This window comes from Strongylocentrotus purpuratus, unplaced genomic scaffold, assembly GCF_000002235.5.
Source record: "Strongylocentrotus purpuratus isolate Spur 01 unplaced genomic scaffold, Spur_5.0 spur5_contig_862, whole genome shotgun sequence".
NCBI classification, from domain to species: Eukaryota; Metazoa; Echinodermata; class Echinoidea; order Camarodonta; family Strongylocentrotidae; genus Strongylocentrotus; species Strongylocentrotus purpuratus.
In genome coordinates, this window is record NW_022145571.1 from 128,726 (window position 1) to 153,361 (window position 24,636).

The 24,636-nt window shown below is 35.0% G+C and overlaps 1 protein-coding gene across 2 annotated transcripts in view; it reads right to left on the reverse strand.

Moving 5' to 3' along the window:
* Window positions 1-24,636, reverse strand: part of LOC584179 (sodium-dependent dopamine transporter) — a 62,302-nt gene that overhangs the window by 32,815 nt on the left and 4,851 nt on the right. Inside the window, exons 1-2 of one of the 2 annotated variants that reach the window (XM_031000512.1) lie at window positions 4,060-4,416; window positions 1,582-1,691 (exon numbers count right to left, since the gene is read on the reverse strand). In XM_031000512.1, coding sequence (XP_030856372.1) covers window positions 1,582-1,654 — 73 coding nt within the window. In that variant the 5' untranslated portion in view covers window positions 1,655-1,691; window positions 4,060-4,416. Of the gene's footprint in view, window positions 1-1,581; window positions 1,692-4,059; window positions 4,417-24,636 lie in introns of those variants that run through there. The other variant, XM_031000519.1, reaches the window with a different exon arrangement.

A 24,636-nucleotide genomic window follows, 5' to 3' on the forward strand; every position in this document is an offset into this window, starting at 1 on the left:
ATACGCATCTTTTCAAAATTGGCAAACGAAAGCTAAACCTCTTTACAGATTTTTGTATGTAACGATACAATTAAGCAATATGAATTTCCTCTTTAGGCCCAATTGAGAATAGAAGAGGCATCTCGCGACTTCGTTCAAGTTACATTCTGCAAAAGATATGAGTTGGGAGATTAGTTTCAAGGTTATTTATTTCGATTGTCACGCATGCAGCTAGTCTCAAAAAGTGTTGGTAAATTTCACCAGATTGCATACAAGGCGTCGTTTATCTCCTGTCGTAAAACTGCGCCAGTGATTAACGCGGCCTTTGAGCCTTCACTTTAGATTAATATCGTACAAAAGATTACTTCGACATGAAAATTACAAGCATTGCGTTGATTAACTCGTGTTTTACCTTGTTTTCTTCACAAGTATGCCTTGTAAAACGTAGATAATAACGCAATCCAATTGATTCATGTGTGCTATATAGAGAGTGATCGGCTGATCGGAGACAAATGGAAGTGGAAAGAGGTGTTGCATTCAGGCATCGAAAGTGCAAAGCTTTCCCACTGCGTTACGCTCAAGAGAAGCATCAGATATAGAAATCAACAAGGAACAATCTAATAATCTATTTTCCTTGCATAGCAAGGTGAATAAACGATGATTCCAAATGATACAAATTTGTGACTAAATGTTTAATAAAACACAAGTTCTTCTTGACAGAATAAATTTGTATTATTAGAGGAAGTGGTAGTAGAAGTAGTAGTGGTATAGTAGTAGTAGTAGTAGTAGTAGTATTATTGTTATTATTATTATCATCATCATCATCATTATTCTTTGTTTTCTTCTTCTTTTTTATTATCATTATTATTATCATTATTATCATTATGATTATTATTATCATTATTATCATTAATATCACTATTGTTGTTGTTGTGATTGTAATTGTTGTGTTTATCTTATTATTACATCATCATCACCATCAGTACAATTATCATTGTCATCACTCCAAGCAACGCCCTCTAAAAGGGACATGGAAAGAATGTTTGTCATATAATTTAACCTAATCAAATTTACCATTATCATGTATTTTTAACGATTACTTACCAAATTCCATAACTTAAAGAGTCATTGTAACCTTTTCTTATCATTGGAAATATTATAAGGGTTTTATTCCCCCTCTCGATAATAATGTTTGTAAATCTAATACTAAAATGAAAACATATTTTTCCATGTAGATCTAGGAAAATGAAGTCAAAAGTAGTAAAGCTGTGGGAATATAATACACGGAAGAAGGTTATCACGCTTACATAGAACTATAGACTTGCAAAACTGCTTTTAAAAAAAATATTTTAAGAAAAAAAATAGGCAATATGAATAATAGGCAAAAGTCAAACGGAAGAGTAATAATCTTAAAAGTATAAAAGGGACACTTTAAATAAAATATTAAAAAAAGGAAACAAATAATTTGCAGTTGTCGAGGAAAGGAATGTAACAAGTACAGTCTGTATATCGTATAAAGTATTGACAGACAAGGGCTAAATCAGGCCAAGATAGAGCAATTGAGCAAAAGGGAAAAGGGCGATATAAGGGCACCGAACTTACCCCCCACTGGATTCAAGTTAAAGGCATACACTTTGTCCTGCTTAGGACCTCCGGGTGCAACAGCGTTATCCATATTGGTACGAATCACCTCACACGATCACCTACATACACTGCAGAGAGAAAGACAGGAAGAAATGAATGTAAGCGATATCACGTTTCAAAGGTTCGAAAGCCTAAATATTGATGCTTTCCGGCAAAATGCGACTCCACAGTTTCCATGACAACATTTTGAGGGTCTGCTAAGTTTTTAGAGTAAGGGGATGGATGGATGATAATAGTTAGAATCTCATCTTTTCTCCCACAAAAAGAGCATTCGTGATAAAGCAAAACATATTCCTCATCTATAGATTTAGGTAAAGTTTATTTCAAACCGAATATACCACTTGATTTAGACTTCCAAACTGACGAGTCATTGTTGAGGAGAGGTGACTTAATAACATGTCACTTACTCACAACCAGCTTTTGTTTGAAGTGTTTTGAACACAATTGGTACAAATGATTATTGTAAATCAACCTTTAGTCACACACGATGAAATATTATTTCATGATAAAAGACGATTCAGATTTGACGGCATAAATCAAAAGTTCAATTTGTAATGTAGCAAAATTTAAGAACAATCATAAGGTTGTTGGTATTCGAATTAAATATATTCATTAACAAAAGAGTTAGGTCGAAATATCCACCTCACCTGTTCATAGAGAATCATAAATAAACATTAATATTAGTGAACCATGATATTACAGCAAATTCAAAAAAAACTTTTCCTTCTGAAAATCCTAGATACTACTCTGGAAAATAAAGAGCTGCAAATGTTCCGTGTTATAAGGAAAACAAAAATCATAAAAGCATAGGTTACTATATTACCTAGTATTTTTATGTAACGACCTTTCATAAGTTTTGCCTCATCATTGAGATGTCAAATAGGGGTTGTATTCTAATAATCATACATGCTATGGCGATTTCTTACCATATATTGTTTAAAGGCTTTGCCATACTCTTTGAGAATTCAATGTATCCGATTTCTTTTTTAATACCAGTTCTTAACTATGACCATTACATGGATTACATCATGAGCTGATGGTAATACAATTATGGTATAGGCTTCGTTATCCTTTCGCAGTTGTTAGTCCATGAAAGCTTAGAAACAGGTTAATTATTATTTTACCTCTCATCCCACAAATCAAAGACCATTTTCCAGGTATACCTGCGTGTATGTTTGTTTTACACAGATGTACACTGTCTGGACCAGTGTGAGTTTTGAACTCTTGTTGGTTCAAGCTGTCATGTAACTGTGAAGCTGTTAGGCTAGTCTACCAATATCTTCAACATCAGTTCTTGAGACAAACCACATGCTTTACTCCACAAGGAATCGGACAGAAATAGAGTAATTTCCTCGATTTCGAGTGGTATTCATCGACTTAGAGATTGACTATCAGATGTCCTACTGATGAGGAGGAGAATGACGTTACCATGTAAATAAATGTACTTCTATGTCTAAGAAGAACATGTAGAATAGAATATATCTCTATGATAATTCCAAAGATTGATAATGATTTTCATACTAGTGTATGCTTTGTATTATATCTATAGAACGTTTCCAGTTTTAAGATTTTCATCTATCCCTGTTCTCATTCTGATATTAAATACCGATTAAAGTAAACGTATGAGACAACTATTAGACAAATACCCCCGGAAAACGGAAGGCCTCTCTCCGGCAAAACCTTTATTCGGAGAGAAAAAATGGCGACGACAGTGTGCTGTTTGACGTTTCTTTAATACCTTTCTCTTAAATCAACATACCTTTAGGATAAACATGATAAAGCTTGTTAACATATGCAAAACATGGAAATAATTACGGCTGATTTATGTTGTTATAACATTGGAAATATTACTGAAGATGATCACGAGGACAATTTAGAAATAAACACTACTAGAAAAGCACAAGTTCTGACTTTTGATTTCGACTCGCCCCAATTACCGCATTGTTTCCTCTTCTTCTTCTCCTTCTTCTAACATCATAATGTGTGCAAGGTATTTGTTTTCAACCACAATCTCCTAGTGTCTCTATGTTTAATAATAAATGGTCATTGAAATCAAAAGAGTGAATAGACCTGCTTCCGACATTTCAAAGGATCATTTTAGATGTAGGTAGCTATTCATATGAAACGGGTATTTGGCTCACAAAATTGTAGTTGAAAGTACGATAAACTTGGGAGTTAATTGGGGAGTGCACTTGACTTTGACTTTGACTGGCAGAGTAAGACCCTCTGTTCTAGACCTAGAGTCACAATTAATTTGGACGGACTTTTAGACGTATTCTTGTTACAATCTCGTCTTTGATGGTATAGTTTAAGTTTATAAAGTAGAACGCGGTTTGGTATCGTCATTTGTTCTAATTGCAAACAAACACGATGACGATCGTTGTATTGTTTACCAAGCATTACATTCTACAAAATATCAGTATTTGGTTTACATACCAGTGTGATGAGAAGATGCGAAATTGTTTAAAATGGACGAAATTTTTGATCTGAATAATTCAGACGAATTGAGCTCCTTTGCAGGCTGACAAGTCTCTGCGTACAGAATCCAGTGGACGAGTTCAGTTTGAGTTTAAAAATCTTTCCAAAATCCAAGGAATTGATGATTAGAATAGGTAATCAGGGCTTCTCCACCTTTCTTCTTGACTACGAAGAAAGGAGATAAGTTAAAAAGCCAAAAGAGAGGCAGCCAAGTGGATAGATGTTCAACTCAGATCGTCTTAACTACCATCTGAGATAAATCGCACACCACGCAACAGGTTGAATCTATTCGCAGTAAGAATTAACTTTGTTGCGCGCTTTGGAAGAGCATGCGCAAAACGTCTCTCTCTCTCTCTCTTTCCTTCCCTCCCTTACTCTCTTTTCTCCTTCTCTTGGCTATACAATAACATGCTCTTACTAATACTACTTGAATTGAATTCCTGGTAGATGTTAACGTTTCGTACTCACAATCGAATTATCGGAAAGAAATATGACTAGGCTATTTTCCAAATACAGATGGATTATTAAAATGGCTTTATAAAATTGTCTTTCGATCATCTGGGATAGTATGTACATCGAAATTATGTGAAAGGATATCCGATTTTACCTGGCTTTTTCTCTCCCAGTCCCTCCTAACCCTCTCTCTCTCTCTCTCTCTCTCTCTCTCTCTCTCTCTCTCTCTGTTTCACTGTTTTTTCTGTCTGTATTTCTCTTTCTGTATCTCCCTTTTGTCGGTTTGTAACTCTTTCTTTCTCTCAATTATACCTTCGTTTTATACTCATCATACATAGTCTTACTTGCTATAATTACTATTACTTATTAAGAACTACAAGATGTGTGTTTCATTTCAGTTCTTACTCCAGCTTCTCTATTCTTTAATTTCTAATCCGTTGGAATTTCATTTTCTTTTTACTCTTTAATTTCTTAATAAATTTTGTTATGTATTTCTTTCTTTCTTTCTTTCCTTTCTTTCTTTTCTTTACTGTTTGATGTCATCTCTCCCTTTTGTCTTCATTTGTTCTCTCTCTCTCTCTCTCTCTCTATCTCTCTCTTGCATGATAAATCTAAACACTCTTTATATGTATATATCTCTCTCTCTCTCCCTCTCTCTCTCTCTCTCTCTCTCTCTCTCTCTCTCTCTCTCGTTTACTCCTTCTTGATACGCACCATTTTACCAAGTCCAAGCCAATAATATTTGCAGCCCTCCGCTGCTCGCAGGTTTCTGTTTTAATTAAACCTTCCCACACCAAACACGAGTCCAAAATTGTGAACCCTTTTCGTTCTTATGCGAACACGTTGAAAATATTGTTATCGATTTTCTTTCTATAGTCCCAGGCCCGTATGTTGACAAATCTAGATTTACTGGGGTTACATGAAAAGAGAAGAGGAGTGAAAAGAAAAGGCTGAGAGAAAATAAAATCTCTTTTTTATGTGGTACCTCTCTAGGGCAAACCAAAAATTATAGATGGGTGTAGCTTTGGGCGTAAAATGCTTTTTAGACTGAATTCATGTCTAGTCTTTTTTATGAAAAAATTGAGGGAGAAAAACGCTTCATACAACGAATCATACAGACGCCTTGATTGTCAATATAATTATTCCATTCGTTCCTGGACAAATATTTTGTTTCTTTGAATGCCAATTTGCTCGATGACGTGAAACAGTCACAATGTCAGTGTAAGCTCTGGATCATTTTTTCCACTTTTTCCTAAGTTGTTCACTTTCCTTCATATCGAAGGGAATCATATGCTGACACCACATCTAACTCCGTCTCAATGGTATTGTAGGTTAAAATGTATTATACAAAAGTTGTACAAGGTCAATTTGTATTAGTTAATCATAAATCATTTTATGTATTTATAGTGTCATTGTTTAAAAATGATGAGAACGACGATTTAAACTATTATTATGAAGACATTAAACTCTCTATAATAATGCCCTTACTAAATACATAGAAAATCCCTTTATTGTCAATGAATTTAAATTCTAGATGGTATTATGAGGCCCAAGTAGATAAACGTCTAATTAATTGACCAAGGCTTCAATTTGATCATGTTAATTCGACGGGCTTTCATTAACTGAGGGACATTAAGTGTCTTTAATACCGTTTCTTATTTTCTCATTAGAAAGTTACAGGCCCAAAGCAATTTAATTCCTTCACGATGTGTAAATGGATGCAGCATAACAAGAGACATATGTTAATACACAAGACACGCTTTAGGGTCGGTCTCGACATAAGAAGGCGATTACTAAAAATGCACTTCGGCCAATTGTGAATGGTCATTAGGACATCTAGAATAACTCTAAAAATATCTACATGTTCTCATTTTTAATTTGTTGAAGAATGTTTGTGGCAGGGATTTTAGTCATTTGAAATCCAGCCTACATTCCCGCATTTGTATTAGATTATAAAGGCATGCCAATTAAAAATAAACGTTTATGAAATACAAAATGCTTACCGAAACTACCAAATTAGTTTATTATTCTTCCTCTTTGTACAAGAAAGCTTTTAAAAAACACAGATTATGAAGTAAGTGGATTGGAATAAAACGCACTGGTAACATTTTCAGATATGATATGAGTTAATGATATTGTGACGTCCATGCCTCAAAATTTTGGATTTTTCTATTATTAAAAGATACCCAAAAAAAAGATTCGAGAGAAAGCTTCCTTCGAACATCAACATCTTTATCTAGTTGAGTGATTACGTAACAGGCAAGCTGACAGGGAGTAAGAGTAGAATCAGGGACTTGTCTCCCAAGTCCCTGGTAGAATCGAGCGATGCGAAGAGAAAGAAAAGTATCGTCTGAATTTCAATCAAGAAGCACCAAGCAGGAAATTAGGATTTGCACGCCGTTGTGATTAACCTTTGCATTGTGTACGCGCATAATGAGTAATAACACGAGGTGTGCAAATTAATTTGCCTTCATTTACGCACCCAAGTCTCCATAATATCCCGTTGGTTTTAATAATCAAATACCTCCACCACACATAAACCTTTATGGCCGATGTCTTGCGGGTTGAAATTTAATTTAGAAGCTCGGTGTTCTTCGCAACCAAACTTCCACATGTAATATGCACATTTAGAGTACCCAGATGATAGCTAGTTTGTATGAGGGTTAAAGTAAGTGGATGGATAAATGGCGGTTTACAATGTTGGAAATATTCCGCGGGATATGGTAAAATTATTAAAACATATATCAACTAAAAAAGCGAAGACAAGTTTGTGAAACTGGAAAAAAATATTTAAGAGGACAAAATAAATGAAAGAAAAACAAAGGAATTACAGTGGGAACAGCGAAAATGCTGATAAAATTAGCTAAGAGTAAGAGGTAAGAGAAGAATGAAGAGGGAATATGTATGGGAAACGAGTGAAGGTAAGAGAGTTTGGGTTCGGAAAGAATTAGGGGATAATGAAAGTTAAGAAAAAAAGAGGATTTAATCAATGTGCAATGCAATCAGCAGAATAGAGATTATAACATATCAAAGTCTTTAACTGCTAGGACCTACGACCTACCTGGGTAACATTTTACCTTTCATGATAAAGAATATTAATGCTTTCCATTTATACAGAGTACAGCCATACGTTTAAAAAAAATCAAGCAAATTCGTCCCCAAGTAACTAGTCATAGTTAGGTTCATGGTTATACCCATCCTCTACACCCACCCTCTTAAATCTCTCTTTATCTCTCTCTCTCTCTCTCTCTCTCTCTCTCTCTTTCTCTCTTTCTTTCTCACTTTACTTCCTTCCCTTTCTCTTTCCCGAACTGTAACCCCCTCCCCTCCCCTCTCCATCTATCTCTTGCTCTCTTTCTCTCTCCCTGTTTCCATTTGGGATTGGTATTGCATCACTGGAACGACCCAGGGTTTTTTCAGAAAGCTGCAATTAATACGGAGCAACAAGAGAAAAAAGTGAACAAACTGGTAAAGCCTGAGGGGTGTCTATCGATTCACTTGTTGGGTCGATTGTGTTCATGTCTAAGCGAAATGAATTTCCATGTGTTGAGATATCATTGATAAGCTAAGAGAAGATGACAGTTCTTATAAGAGGTGAGATTATGATGACGGTAGTAACCATGCTAGTGGTAGTGAGGGTGATCATTTTTACGATAATAGCAGAAGTGATGTTGATATCGATGTTGATGATAATCAATCACGTTTGCTAAGTTAAAAACCAACATATTAGTAGGTGAATTGTGCATCAACGAGGAGAACATAGTAATACAAAAGTTTGAAAGAAAGATTGAAAGAAAAGTAAGAGAATAAATCAAATATTATGAAAAGACTAACCATAGGCCTGCATAGAAGAAAGCTGAGGTAAGAATAATTCCCATGAAGCCTAAGTCACACTATAGAGGTACGACCGGTCGCCAACTCCCGACAACGACTGGTCGGTAGTTGGTTGTCAGAGGTCGTAGAAAAAGTGTTTGACCGTTTTTCGAAGGTTGTCAGTGGTCGGCGATTTATCTGTTGATCTCCAACAAATTGTTGATTATCGCCTTACAATTACCAACCATTCGTCATCATTTACACGAGCGGTCACAAAATACTTTACAAAAATTCTACAACAGCTAGGCAACTAAACACACACTATAAATTCATGCAAATTAGTTGTCGATCGTCGCCTTTATTTTTATTTTTATTTATTTTTGTTGTTGTCGTTGTTGTTGTCAGGTGTTAGCAACCGATCGTATGTCTAGTGTGATATTTTCTTGCAATAAGCCTAATATTTCTGAACATATGCTCAAATGAATTTGTCCTTGAATATTTAATGACATTGCCTTAATTATTTTGATAAATACTGATCCACGTATTCGATGCATTTTTCTAAATCTTTTATGATATTGCTATGTGATGTAATACCATTGTTATTTTGTTATATTGCTTCTGTATTTTGGCACTGTTTTGTTATATTGTAAATATATGAATACTTTTTAAAACATACAATATCAGCCTTGAGCTGCATTTAATCTTAATTTTTTAAATAAACCTATTCAATTCAATTCAATTCAATATTTTGTGTGGATATCACGGTTTGTCCAGAAAATTAATTATATCATAATCCAACGTGACCCAAGGTGTCAAAAAGCAATTTTTCAGATCATACAACAAACGTAACGCAATGTAAAGTAGGTTCTCTTGTCAAGTATTGTCGCTGTATGTTTTTATAGAACATCTATAGAGCCAAGCTGTTACCAACTCGAAATAGATCAATAGTATACACATATCATGACGTCATGAAATTTATGATGTCATCCAATATTGGGTCATTAAGTCAAGTTATAGCAAAAACGTTTACCTAATGACAAATCAAATTAACCAACGATAGTTTGATGAATAAATGAAGTGATCAGAAGGTTACTGAACGTTTCACTATAACGGTTGCAAGAGTAAGATGATGTCGTGCCGATGTAACTCGATGTCATTATGGGAGTCTCGGAAATAGTATAATTCTCACTATCGTGAAGCTATCGTGAAGCTAAGTAACGTTCATGGAATCGTGTCATTATACTTAATTACGGCAAGATTATTTTGAAAACAGTTCGGGGAAGATGGAGGGTCGATCGTTAATTTTAACAAAACAGGCATATCTACTCTTTCCTTCTCAAACCTTTTCTAATTCATTATTCTTCTTCTTCTAAGTATTGTATTGTTTTATTATCATCATTATTATCATTATAATCTTCTTCGTTCTCTCCTTTGCCTTCGTCTACTCCTTATATTAATTCTCTTTCTCTGAATTCTAGATCTACGATTCAAAAGGTACACTGTCCACTAGATGACGTCATGTCAAACCATGAGGCATCACTCTGGCGTCACGGTCAATTTGTTGAGAGCGGGAAAGCTATGAATACGGGATTACGTCTGCTCAGAATGATCCGAACAGGGTGTAACGCACTTACCTTCTCGCTTGCTTTTAGCCTAGGTTGGGAGCAAAGCTTTATGCTATGCCTTGCTAACTGACGGTCATGGCAATGTTTAACTCAATACTGCATAAGAAAGCAGAAATCGAGAAACATGCTGAGAAAACGTCTGGCAAACTTCATAGGGCGTGGATGAAATTCAATTCAATTCAATTTGTTCACTCATTAAAACCATAAATACATAAAATATAAAATTACAAACATCATGACAATAAATGTAAGTGAAGCTTGGTTTAAAAATGAGTTGGGACAAATGAAAGATCAAAAATCTCGTAAACATTGATTTCATCCCTACATTGAAAACAAGAAATGTATAAGTTATTTTACCCTCTGAAAATCAAGGACAAAAAATATATTACAACCCAATGTCAGGTGTTTGGCACAAAAGACAGCTTAGACAGAACAACGGCGATGATAAAATGAAAAGGTAAATAGAGAAAGGGGTGAGAGAAGGACAAGAAGGTGCAAGATGAGAGAGAGAGAGAGAGAGAGAGAGAGAGGGGGGAGAGAGAGAGAGAGAGAGAGAGAGAGAAAGAGAGAGATAATACATATACATAAATTATAACACTCCAGAATTATTCAAAGGGAATTTTTTGAACGGTTTTTTAAATGAGTTACGTAATGGACTGAATTTCAATTGAGTTGGTAAGGAGTTCCACTGCCTAGGTCCTGAGTAAAATACAGAATTTTGTGATATGGATGTTCTAGCAAGGGGCATATGGAAGTTATACAAATTCCGTGTGGAATAAGAATGAATATCTATATTGAGTATAAGATATTTTGTTAAAGGTACTATGTCCCTTTTGCAGCCAACCTCAAATTCTGTAAAACTTTGCAGGAATTATGAATATGTCATGTATGTCCTATCTGTGAAATTTAAACATTAGCAGTGTCCTCATATTCAAATTATGCAAGGAAACCCGTTTACTTGCTAGACTTCACTGTTAGACACTATTGAGTGACTGACTGGCTTTTTTCTTCTTTGGTAATAACATACATGAAAAGAGTTGTAAAGAGTCATAAGCATTTGTCTACATCAATAACCCACTTCTTGTGATGGCCAAGATTAAACTGATTGAATTTTTGCTCAGCATAAAACGTATGACCATTCGGTACAATTGTCTGAAAATCAAGACTATTACTTTTGGGCTCTATAGCCCTTAAGTCGATTTGACAACTAATAGTCGTTATTTTCCCACTTGAAGACATTTTCAAGCCCCAACTTTTTTAGGGAAGTTCTTAATTAGTATTATCTTTCAAATGCAGTTGGAATTTAACTTTTTCATTTTTTTGGCCTGCAAATGGGACATAGTACCTTTAATACATTAAGCAAATTTTTGTTTTTTGTGGCAGGAATACATGAGCATAGCAAGAGATAATTTATACATTTCAAAAGAAAGAAAAAGAAAAACCGTAGTTATGTATACCTACTAGTATTTAATCATTTCTAACACGTGCATGGTATACATTTATATGGCTGTTCTTTTCCAAATCACTATCGAAAGCCGATATTCAAATCCTGTTAAAGCAGTAGACTGAACTGAACTGTTAAAGTATGCAACAGCAAAGTTTTCGTTCTTAATTCGATTAGAACATTTTCACCGCCTTTACCGAATTTACCGCCTAAATATATTAGCAGTGCACAACAAGCCGACGTTTACAATTTTTTTTTTATAATTTAAATCATGTGTATGTGTATATCTCAATCGCATTGTAGGTATAAATAGTATCCGAATCTATCCAATTCGACACATATCTCGCATCAAATATATTCCGACCGAAAGAAATCGCCCCAGTACATCAATAACACGGGGCTGTGTATGTGCAATTGACTTTCGTCTCAGATTGCCTCTGTATTACCTATCGTGTGTAGTTAGATGCCCCAGGGGGATCTTCGCGCCAAAATTAATATCTTTCATTGTTACTAGTCAGTCAGGGAGCAAAGCAGACAAGAAATTCACGCAAGCGAGGGATCGTATATCAGCCGTGAACTCAACAAGGTGTCCCTCTTTCACACATACACACACTCTTTCTTCGCTTTTCTCATTTCAAATCTATGAGAGTTCTTTTCGATCTCTTATATTAATTTTATTGCACGCTGAAGAAAACCTACAAAATATATGGCCATTCGGAAAATGCTATTTACTTGACCTTATTATAAAGTACCAGTATTAAACACTTTCTTGGCTGGCATGAACAAGCGTATCGCAAAAGGGCAAAAAGAGCACCAAAAATGTATAATTATGCATCTCATCAAATGACACATATCAAAACATTCTCTCTCTTCGATTAAACCTTTGATTAGATATATATTGCCTGCTCACACAAAATATACGGTGTCCTTAACTTCTTGTGTGAATACAGTCTTATGACCCGTCTAATCAGTCTGATGAAGTCTGTATTCTTTTTTTTTCATTTAAGAGGATCTCCTTTTTTCTCCATTTAATCTCTAAAACCTCTAAAACAATATCAGGGGCCCGTTGCATAAAAGTTATCATTGATAGTAACTTTGCCATCAATGTTTACTTCCAAGGAAAGCCTGGCTTTTGATTGGCTGTTGAGCAGTGTTACCATGGTAGTTACCATTGATGGCAGAGTTACCATTAGTGGTAATTTGTATGCAACGGGCTCCTGGTTATTAATTTGTTATGCTTATATATATCACGTTAACTTTATAATTAAGTATTCGTGACTAGACAGTGTGGTAGAATTTTGTTTCCTTTTCATATCAAATGTATTGTTATGTATTACATGAGAACAGCCTTTTTCTTCCACATTTTCCCCCGTATTTATTGCTCCATCTGAATTCAAATGAGGCAGTCTTACTTTAGTTGTTTTTTTTTTCTTTATTGTACAGCTACTACTCAAGTTCAGTCACTTTATTTCCGTTCTGAATTCGTTAAAATTTAGTTGTGAATTCAGCCATGTTAGTACCGAAACGTTTACCCCTTGCCAATAGTGTATTTGCACAGGCGGGGCAAAAGCAATCCTTGTCCACAAAAACAAAGATTTACTTTTAATAACTGAAACTAAGAAAGGGTCATATATAGCCACCTGTCATATTCTAATAAGTAATAGAATTCATAGATTCAATTTTGACATCCAGAATTCTACTGGAGCGGTGCATGATTATTGAATGTGTCATAATGTTGATCGTGCAATTCAAAACAAAATGATTACAATGATGATATCTATAGGATACTGGTTGTTAAGGTAATGATGATCATCATCATAACGATAAAGACCTACATTACACGCATGATAGATAAGATACAGAAAAAATTTACGCCCCTGCTTTCATTTCGTTTTGTTTGATAATCGATATTCATATCGTTAAGTGATATGTGGTGGATTTCCATTTCGTGGTGGGGGGGGGGGGGGGGGGTGGGTTCGACCAAGTAACCCTGACTCACTGCACAATCTAGGTAATCAAATCAAAATGTCTGACAAAAAGTGTGTGAGTATAATGATACAAACAAAATATGTTTTCAACTCAATAAAAAAGCCCAAATACAGGATAAGACTCATAGATCATATTTTCAAGAAATTATAATCAAAATTCATTTACAACTTCAGGGATATTAGATTCTCTAAATAAAAAAATTGTATTCCTTTAAAACACACGATGCGACGAAATAAAAGGATGATAGTCAATTAATGCGACTTTAACTTGCAGACTTCACGAATAATCATCATGGATGTTATTAAGGTAATACGGCTCTGATTGTGTAAGTTTAAAAAGTAGATTTAGTCGTATAGTGGTACATTCACTTGACTTTCAATCCAATCAAGTATATACATTACCAATGTATCACGACGAGGAGATTGTGTTATGCGTGTGGGTGTGTGAGGGTGTGTGCGCGTGTGGATGTGTGGTGTGTGTGAACATGCGTGCTCGTGTGGTGCGCGTGCTTGCGCTGTTAAAACAGTACTATTAAGTGTGACTTTTACAGGGCGATTGAAAGTCATGGGGATTCAGAAATGTTTGAATAATGGAATCCTGAGTCTAATTTCCTTGAATTGTAAGGCCCTTAACCTGATATGTTCTCCAGTAATCTAGTCTCCGCAAGAACATTGGAAAGGGGGGCAGGAATAAAGTAAGAAAGGATGGATCACTATCAATTGGTAAGGTGCAGTGGAAGAGCCTAGATAGTTCATTGTTAATCTCATGACAACATTTGGCTGTGTTAAACGGATTCCAGGGTTAAGGTTAGCCCAGACATCAGGGTTACAAAATAGGTGTAATCGTCGCAAATGTCAATTCACGAATTAACCTATAACGCTACAAACATCTGTCACTGTTCCCTATATCATGATGAAGCCAAGTCCACAAAGTGCTTGAAGATAAATAGCTTTAGAGAGATCGATGGTTCATGTAAAAATAAGGGGGTGGGGTTAAGACGGTTTGGGTTAAACATAGACCTACATATCACAGCTGTTTTCTGTCTGGATTAAATATCATACGTTTCTGGAACCTTTTGAATTTTCGAAAAGGCCAAAAGGTTGGTGGATTCCTCTGATTTTTTAATTCACTAATAAACATAATAAAGGTAAATATCTTTTATCTTAAGAACATTGCGAATCGAAGGAGCTTGTGGTTATTTTGTGCCGACGCGAAATAAGGAGTCCAAAATTCACAAATATTATCAACAGTGATTATGGTTTTGCAAACGATTTTTTTGTTTTCGACCAAAGTTATGCACCTTTCAACATCCCTATACCGAAAATGCTATTGATAGTGGATTTGGTTATAAAAAGGCATGGTTGTATGAGAAACAGAACACAGTAAATTAGAAGAAGGTACAGAAAGAAAAAGATAGACATGGGACATCATCGTCAAGTTGAACATTGTTCTTTGATTTAGCTTCTATAGAAAAGTTTCTTTCAATATCGGCTTTCAGCAGGCGTTGAGGTCGACCGCTCTGTGCAGAAGTGCACAGTAAAGCCGAGATTGGTAGTGGAGCATCACTTTATCGGCGGAAATTTTGTCCAAGCGAGAAAGCAAAGCGACTGAGTGCAAATTTCCATCTTTCAACAATGCAACTTGACATCCTAACGCATTACAAAACCTAATCAGAGTTTTCACATAAGATTATATGTTGACAATTTATAAAAAACAGTATTCGTATTTCGTAGAAATTTGTGGGTACGTGCGCATGAGCCTTTTTTATGTGCTATAACACTTGTTTCACCCCAAATATAATCATGGAGGGTTTTTTAATGATAGATACAAAAGTTTGAAATGTTATTATCTTTTCGAACAAACTGATAATTAGCTTCGAATGCAATGTGTTTGAGCTACAGGTGTCGTGCGATCATGATAACATAGTGACATGTTTAGCTGGTGTTAGGCAACTCATTAACATTATTTTGAGAGAAACCGTATACTTTGCTTTTAGATAGTGTAACAAATAAATGGAGCTGCTGTAGAACATGACATGTGTACACAATAATATAACAGAGAACTAAGACAGGGTTGTCCATACCGGCACATTCATGGAAAATCTAAACTGTATTCTTAGCGCTATTTGAGATGGCTTTCGGTCCAGAAAAGCGCTATAATATAAGAACTAGCTATTATTAGTAGTATCATCATCCATTTATAAATTACTTTTAAATGATTTCTCACCTTAAGATGGAGTTTGTTTGGCAAATATTCCCAATTAATTCATTGAGTATAAATATCATTGAATTCTGAGAGTGAATTTTACTTTTGACCATTACAAGAATTCGGGACCACCTTTATGCCTCGGTGTAATCGAATCAATCTGGAAAGCTACTTATCTTAACTCATGTGAACTCAACTCTTACAACGCCCCTATCTGCCTCTTACATAAATTTGACTACCGAGTTGTCTGCTCAATGTCAAAGTACTTTTCACCATCATTCTGTGAATCCATCAGTCACTACGTGTTATGAAGTCTGTGAGGTAGAAGGAGGAAATATACAATTTTCTTAGATTGTGAACTATACTTTCATTCATGTCCAACATACAGACACCTGGTTGTTCAGTTTGATAAAGAACCTTGATCCTGAGTATATGTTATCCCTCCTAACACCACATTCCTCACGTCGTTCCGGTTTACATTCATTCAGTAATATAAGGAAATCTAGACTAAAGGAAACTCCCTTATAGAACATTGTCATGAGCATGATCAGCAGCTCCTGCTGTGGAATAAGTTATCTTCTTCTTTTAGAACAGCAAACACGCTTCAAACTTTCAAAACTATACTCAACACCCACTTAATGTTTGGTGGTTATAATAAGTCTCCCCTTTTAGAGTACAACTTTTTGTTCATGTATTAATGTTGATTCAATTTCGAGCTTGTGTATTTCTTTTTTTAGGCGCCTTTTGCAACTTTATAGAGATGGACATGTGGGCCTCGTGAACATTGTCATTATTATTATTGTCATTATTATTATTATCATTATTATTATTATCATTATTATTATTATTTATATCATCATTATTATTATTATTATTATTATTATTATTATTATTATTATTATTATTATTATTATCATCATCATCATTAACATTGTTATTATTATAATCATTATTATCATTGTTGGTAGTAGTAGTAGTAGTAGTAGTAGTAGTAGTAGTAGTAGTAGTAGGAGTAGTAATAGTAGTAGTAGTAGGAGGAGTAGTAGTAGTAGTAGTAGTAGTAGTAGTAGAATAGTAGTAGTAATAGTAATAGTGGTGGTAGTAGTAGTAGTAGTAGTAGTAGTAGTAGTAGAAGTAGTAGTAGTAGAAGTAGTAGTAGTAGAAGTAGTAGTAAGAGTAATTATTATTATTATCATTATGACCGTTATTATTATTATTATTGACATCCCATCACATTTTTTAATGTGCGGAAATTACAATGACACGACCTGTACATGATTTGTGTTGAACAAAAAGAACGAGGCGGGATTGTTGTTAATCTTTTTACATTCCACAGATGGAGAATAGTGTAGTGTGCGTGTAAGGTAAAAAAACAACTACTTTCTATTCGCATTTAAATAAAAATATGATGAGGTCCGAATTGTCGTACCTTTGTTCTTTACATTTAAAATCCTCTTTGAGTTTAAGTGTGCGCTAATAAGGTCCTTGGTAAAAAATGAAAAGTAGAATGTTAGGTGAGGTAGGTTAATTGCATTCATTCACCACGAATGTTTTCATGATCACAGCAATGAGAGTATTCTCTAAAAACGAAATATCGACTCTATAGTTTTCTGATACATGTTTACGTTGATTTCACTGGTTTTGCTAATCCAATCCAAAAGATATTTGTTGTAGCGCATTTTCCTTGCAGTTACAAATCGCTGCACACATGCTCGACAATGTTTGGGCCACTTAAAAACAAAAGTTAGACACTTCTCAGAGATCAGCAAAGTATATGTAGGCTGGTAATTTTGCTACTAGCAACTAATTTATTATTTATTATTGTCATATAAAAATGGGCGCTGCTTTTTTTTTTGCACAAACATTCGAGAAAAGAATCACTTTGAATATAACGGAATAGCTCCATTTGTTTAAGTCCAAGTGTTAACATTCAATCTAAATTTTAGTCGTCTGTATCAGACACTTGCTATTTTTTTTAGATTGGAAAAATAAATAACATACTTTTGAAAAGGTATAATCAATATAAAGACAAACTCATTTTGTTTGTATAATTATTTTCAATCAAGTTCACCCATCCGCTCAATGACGAAAGAAATCCATTCAAGAATCTGGTCTTGTTTTTGAAAACATTACATTGTTCAATGCACATTCAATGTGTTGTTTTATCTCCATGAGAGTTGCCTTTGATATGGAATCTTTTGTAAATTGTATAAAGGATTTCCTTCACCCTACGAAAACCCTAAGCATAGACCCAGTATATTGTGAAGGGTGAATCCATCCTTTTGAACTTGTGTAATTTAGCTAGACGATGAACAGTGAGTATCAACAGGAGAAATTCTTCACGAAGTGATTTTGAGTAATGAGTCCCAGATGACCACTTTACGTCATCTGTTCGATTTCTCGAGGGCATTGATATGTTTTGATCTTGTGGTCTAATCACTCCACAGATGTAAAGTGAGAACATGAACAAATAAACACCGGGTAATCACGAAAATCATTAATCTTCCAAATTGAACTGGTTTTCAATATGCTTTCAAAATTAATTCATTCTTTTATTACGTGACTAAACATTTTGATCTTGTGTTTTTTCGACACGATGACAACTAAAATAATACCGATGTTGTCTGGGTATGACGATCCTAGACTTGTGTTTATCATAACACTTCATCTACACTACTCGTCTAACTCGTAAACCAAACAGCAGAAGCGGATCTAGAGGGGGGGTTGGGGGGGTTGCAACCCCCCCCCAAAAAAAAAAATCCGGGGACCATTTTTTAAAATCTTATCTTTTTTTTAAAACTTGTAATTTTATTTTATTCTATTTCTATGTATTTATTTCATTTATTATTATTATTATTATTATTATTATTATTATTATTATTATTATTATTATTATTATTTCTTTTTGGGGGAGGGGGGGGGGGTTGGGCGAACAAAATATGTCACAGAGTCCCTTGCCCCCCCCCCCCCCATCAGCTTTTTTGAGGACACGGGCCACCGCCGAAGTGAAAAAAAAAGAAAGAAAAAAGAACGCACGCTGGAGAGAAACCCTTTCAAGTGCAAATATTGTGAGAAGATTTTCAACTCATCTGGTAACTTAACCAAACACATGATAACTCTGGATATAACTGTGTATTTAACTGTTACTTGATTTAAAAAGACGTTATCATGCACTGCTTTTTATGGTCTCCATTGTGTTAATAGATGCCAGGAAAACATCACTTACGGGGTTCAAATAAACACCCCCAAAAAAATCGGCTCGCCGCTTCGCGGCTCGTGGACGATGCTCCGCATCGTCATTATTTTGGTCAACCCCCCCCTTAGCAAAAAGCTAGATCCGCCCCTGAACAGTATAACACAATTATCACTATATCACTGTTATAAGGTGTTATTACTGAATTTATATACTTATAAACAAAAACAATCAACATGACAGTGCTGTCGTATTAGGCCTGTATCACCTATTTAAAATGCTTTAAATGACATTTTGGAAAATTTCAAAGCATATAACTCTAAAGATAATACATTTTATATTAAACGATCATAATACACAAGAAAATGGCTCTCCGTTGCAAAAACCTCCTTCTATTTAACCAATAACATGACATGAAAAATCGACTTGCATTATGTCTCAGACAGGACCCAAGTTGCAATTACTTGTAATTATTTAGTGAATTAACTAAAAAAATAATAATTGAAATCATGTAACATCGGTGGCACGAGTTTTTTCCTAACAAAAAAGTTCCAAGTAGCACCGATCTAGCAAGCTTGTTTTAATCTCCATCTCATTCTGGAGGATTTTATTTTGAACTACGTTACCTTGAAGGTATGCGGCAGAAAATGGACTAAGTTTATTTTGACAAAATTTCACACCAAAGATTTGGGTTCGTCGATCATTAGCCTCTCTCTTTAATTCGATGGGCTAAAGATGTGGGCTGAGCCATAATATGAACACAACTTGCTACATTACAAGCAGAGAAAGTGAATACGTCACTGTGTAACCACATCAATGCACCAAGCAACAAGGTAGGTTAACCTTAGGAAAGTATTTTGAAAGCACTTGGCTTTTGTCACATCAAGATTATTATTTTTTAAAGGGTTTTCTACTCCTCACAAATTGTAAAAATAACGTAGGACGGGTAGAACGTATACGGGTTTGATATAAATTTTGGTAAAATTGAGGATACGGCAATGTTGCTAAATTACAAGAAACAAATGTGAACGCGACAAAATACTTTAAGTGTGAGCTATGTGAAAACAACAATGAGTTGTTTTACTTTGAGATCGTAATAATAATGGATATAGCAATTGGTTGCTTTAACACTCAGAATGCAATAATGGGTTGCAATTCCACAAACACGACATAAACAGATCATGGGGCTTATAATTGCGTGGACATAGGAGTGTAGTGGTTCCTGCTGCTTTGAAAAGTAGGTATGTGAACGAGGCATTTTTACGACGTAGCATTCGTAAGCGGGCGCTATTCCATCTGATTCGGGTAGTAATCCACTCAGTTCCGTACGCGGAGCACCAACGGAATAATCCAGTCCCCCTCCCCTTTCACCCCCCCCCCCCCCCCTCCCCCCCCCCCCCCCCCCCCGCCCAACGAAAATACATAAAGTTATAGTACATAAAAAATGATATAAGTAACTTAATACAAATTTTTAAAAATAAGAATGTTGATGTCTTTTTAGCATAAAACCCCCAATATAAATAACATTTTAAAGATTGTTTTTAAAATTATCATTGACTATACAAGCCATCCCGTATGTTTCTTTCCAATACAGAAGCACATCTCTATGCTCGAAGGATTCATGAGCATGTCCTTCAAATACTTGTTCACTCCTACAGAACACTCTGGTAGATCTATTCATCATTGTTATCTTTCTAAATTAACTGATATTGATGAGAAGATAATGATATCAAAATATGATTCGTTCCTGGTATTCTACACTTAGAATATGTCTTTATAAGCTTACGATATGATATTTCCACTAATCTATTCAACACCCCATATTTCCATTTATTTCAAGATATCAAAATGTACACAAAAGCGGGGCATTTGTTCAACTTTCAACTCCCTAAAGAGTACTAAACAACCCGAGATTTATCGTGGAGTTTGATAAGATTTACATACATTTTTTTCAAGAGACGAATGATTTATGAAAGTATATTGATCGCACGAGACGCTCAAATTCGCTTCGTCAAGTTCATTTTTGACATTAATTGGTAAACAATCATTCAGTGCGTTTGGTATCAGAATAGAAAAGAATTTGAATGATCACTTCTCTCATGAAAATTATTTTATTATTTGTCGTTGAGATTATAACCTCCTGGCACGAAGTGTGCAAAAGGTCATGAAGTCATTATTAGGGGCCTGACTTTGACAGTTCCATAATCTGTCTCGTTTGTAGGAGGATTTAATGCCGAAAATGAGGGTTGGCAACTTTATACAAATTTGTATGGCCTCTTGATATCATCGCGTTTCAATTTCAATTCAATTTTAATTTATTCAACCAATCATTAAAAACAGTTTATAATCAATCACACCGGTACTGGTACAATTACAATATATTGACAGGTTATGGACCACTGAGAATCAAAGCTTGTAAATGGGGCTCATTGACATACAAATGGAATAAAATAAAAACATACAGTTAACAACAAAAAAAGTATATATATATATATTTATGCTATTACAAAACTGTTTCAAATATCTTACACAAACACTCAGCCATACTCACCCATTCACACACAATGTAATGCAAGTTTAGACAAAGAGAGAGAGAGAAAGAGAGAGAGAAAGGAAAAAAGAGAAAGAGAGGAGGAGGAGGAGAAAAGAAAATAATATCAAATAGAAAAAGGGGAAGAAAAAGAAGAAAGCAAGCACGTGAAAATGCGAAACATGAGATGATAACTTATAGTTTTACCCAGTTTTACAAGTTAATGAATAGTTCCCTTTTGCACATAACTTTAAATCTTGACAAAGTTGAACTTAAATTGATAATACTATTGAGTTTAATAACATTAACACATTTTGAGGGAACGGTAAATTATAATTTTGATAATACCCCAATTGCTTCTTGATCCTTTCAATGGTACATTTTTAATGAGGGTCTTCCAGTCTAGGAATTCGTCTACAGTGACACCAAGAAAAGGATAATGAATGTCTCTGGGAGCTCTCCTGTTCTTAGAACGAAATATGATGTACTTTGTTTTATCTTGATTTAAAACTAATGTATTATTCTAAAACATAAGAACAATTTACTTATATCTTCATTAACCAGCGAAATCAGTTTATGTGTCATCAGCGAATAACGAAAATCCGAGAGACATTGTAACCTATTACAGCTACACTCTATTTCGGTTGTTATGAATTCCATTGTTCTTACAAATTGACATTATGGCAAAACCATGTACAATATAAAAAGGAAAGGTTTTATTCGCATGTATTCTAATATTTCGGGACAGTCTGAACATTCTAGATGTTACAGTTTAAAAACATTGTAAGTCATATTCCTTTTAACGCAGGGTTTAGGGGTACGGTCAGTTCTCCGTCTTCGCAGACAAACTTACCCTGAAGGATCTCGGTTCATAATTGAATCGCATATTTCGAATGGTGAGGTTCTAAATAGGGAGGTCCTCAGATATGTGAATAATCAGATTTGATTGATACACGTCTATAAGAGCACAATTTACGCACACATAACAATATGAACAGTTCATCGCACCTGTTTCTCTACATGGGTACATGGCTCTTCATCAATCTAGTTCGAGGGTTGAATATGATTGCTAACAAACTGCCTTTGAGTTTGAATACCGAAACCCCCAAAGAGAACGTTAACTCTAACCGAAACGACATAATTTTGTCATCGATTGAATTAAGCATTGCTTGGATTCTGACATATCATTTCATATCTCAATAATATTAATCTTTTGAGATAATGGGTTTAATCTTAGCATCCGAGGTTCGAAGTTGCCTTCACATTAAAAAAATGTATATGTATTTTTTAAATATATAATTTCTCATTTAAACGATTGGAGGTTTTAATGCTTCCGGATCCAACCCGAGGACTGGATATTACCAAATATATCCAAAACAAATCTAAATAGATTGCGTAAAGTAGAAAATGATGTGTCGCTTGAACATTTTTTGTCAACAACAAAAATCGCTGAAAGCAAACCAAATTATCAAGCAACTGCAAAAAAGATGTAATCATTTTTTCCATACTACCTATGAGGCGTTTATATTCATTTGATAGCTCCAAAGCACGTTGTTTTCATTTCCGGTAATACTCAAAGGTAGAAGAAAAGAATAATACCTTCGTTTTCAACCGTCACTTCAGGCATGTGAAACGTAACCGAGAGGAGGATGTGTGAAAACCCCGCAGAGCTCACTTGCCCTCCAAATTTTCCAATTATCGTCCAATTTCCCTGCTCTGTTACAGAACAAACTTTTCTGAAGGGTTTATGCCAGAGATCATATCAGAACTGGTAGTATTTTATCTTCAAATTGGTCCTCTGGGTATTGGCATTTACTCTGAAAATGATCTGGGTCAAATATGTGAGACCCCCCTGGCATTGTAACTGATCATCTGTTCTGTTCTCAGTAGTTGTCAAATCAATATATATTTGGCACCTTTTCCTTGGTTATTTTGCTTCTTATTTGTGTTCCTCCTATTTATAGTTATAGAGTTTGTTAACTTTTGAAGAACCGTTGATATTAGGAATAGATCCCTTTTCAAAATGTGTTGCATAGGCAAAAGTAGAGAATAATTATTTAGCTCATTACCCTGGACCAAAAACTGCCTTATTTTCAAATGAGACAAACCATAATTAAGAGTGTCTTGGTGCGAATAAACGATTCATCTGATTCTTTTAAAAGAATACCAAGAACGTCACTATTGGTTCGATGAGCCTTTTGTCTATTATATTTAAAGAAGCTTAGTTTTTCTTTGAAGATGTTATATGACCTCATCCGTCATTATATTTTCACCTGTTACACCATGTCATATCTCCTCTCCTTCAGATCCCCCCTTCTCTCTCTCTCTCTCTTTCTCTCTCTATGCTATCTCCCTTTCCCTCACACCCTTCATCCCCCCTTTTTGTCATCCCATCTCTGTACATTTCATTCAGACATTCGTTCTCTCTCTCTCTCGCTCTCTCTCTCTCTCTCTCTCTCTCGGTTTATGATTTTTAACAATTAACACATATCTCAGGCATGGCATGTTTTATCCACTTTATAAATCGTAACAGGGTATCAGGCTACCTGGTCGTTGAAAGTGTTAATATTTCAAATAGTTTTCATCGAGAAGGTTCAAAAAGATCTGAACCATTGGACAAGGGTGGTAATAAATAAAAATGACTTCAACAACAAATAGTACTCACCTCCTTAGTGACTGGCTGATGTTAGGACCGTGTTTCTAGATTCGTACCAATATAGAGTGAACGGGAATGAGCTCAGACCGCTGTAGCACCCTGGAGGCTAGCAATACAACTTACATGCGAAAGACAATATTCCAATGCAACTCCTCACAAACAGAAAGACAACACTCTACATCCGGAAAATGATAATAGAGTCTACCGCATGAGATCCATCTGAGAAGTATCCATCTACTCCGTTATCATAGAGAATATACTGAGATAAATGACTTGCTCCAAATACTACTAGTGGAATTACGTCGACTGAGTTTGAAAGGATATCTAACGAGCTAATTCGGCGAGATCAACTTGTATTTTCAAATAACATTTTCATTGAGTTTCGTTTAATACATTATCCTTGGAAGTGATCTCGATTAATTCCCTTCAAGTATTGAAGCACCATATGGTGAAGGTCTATGTATGAAGTCAAGAATTTACTAACGTCGAAGTTACGATGAAGTTTAAAATGTCTCGTTTATGCGAACACTCGAAGAACGAAGTTAGTCTGCAGTATAACCATGAATACAGACATGATTTTCTGCAGAATGATAAGCAAAGAATATATAAAGCTGCATCAGTGATCTT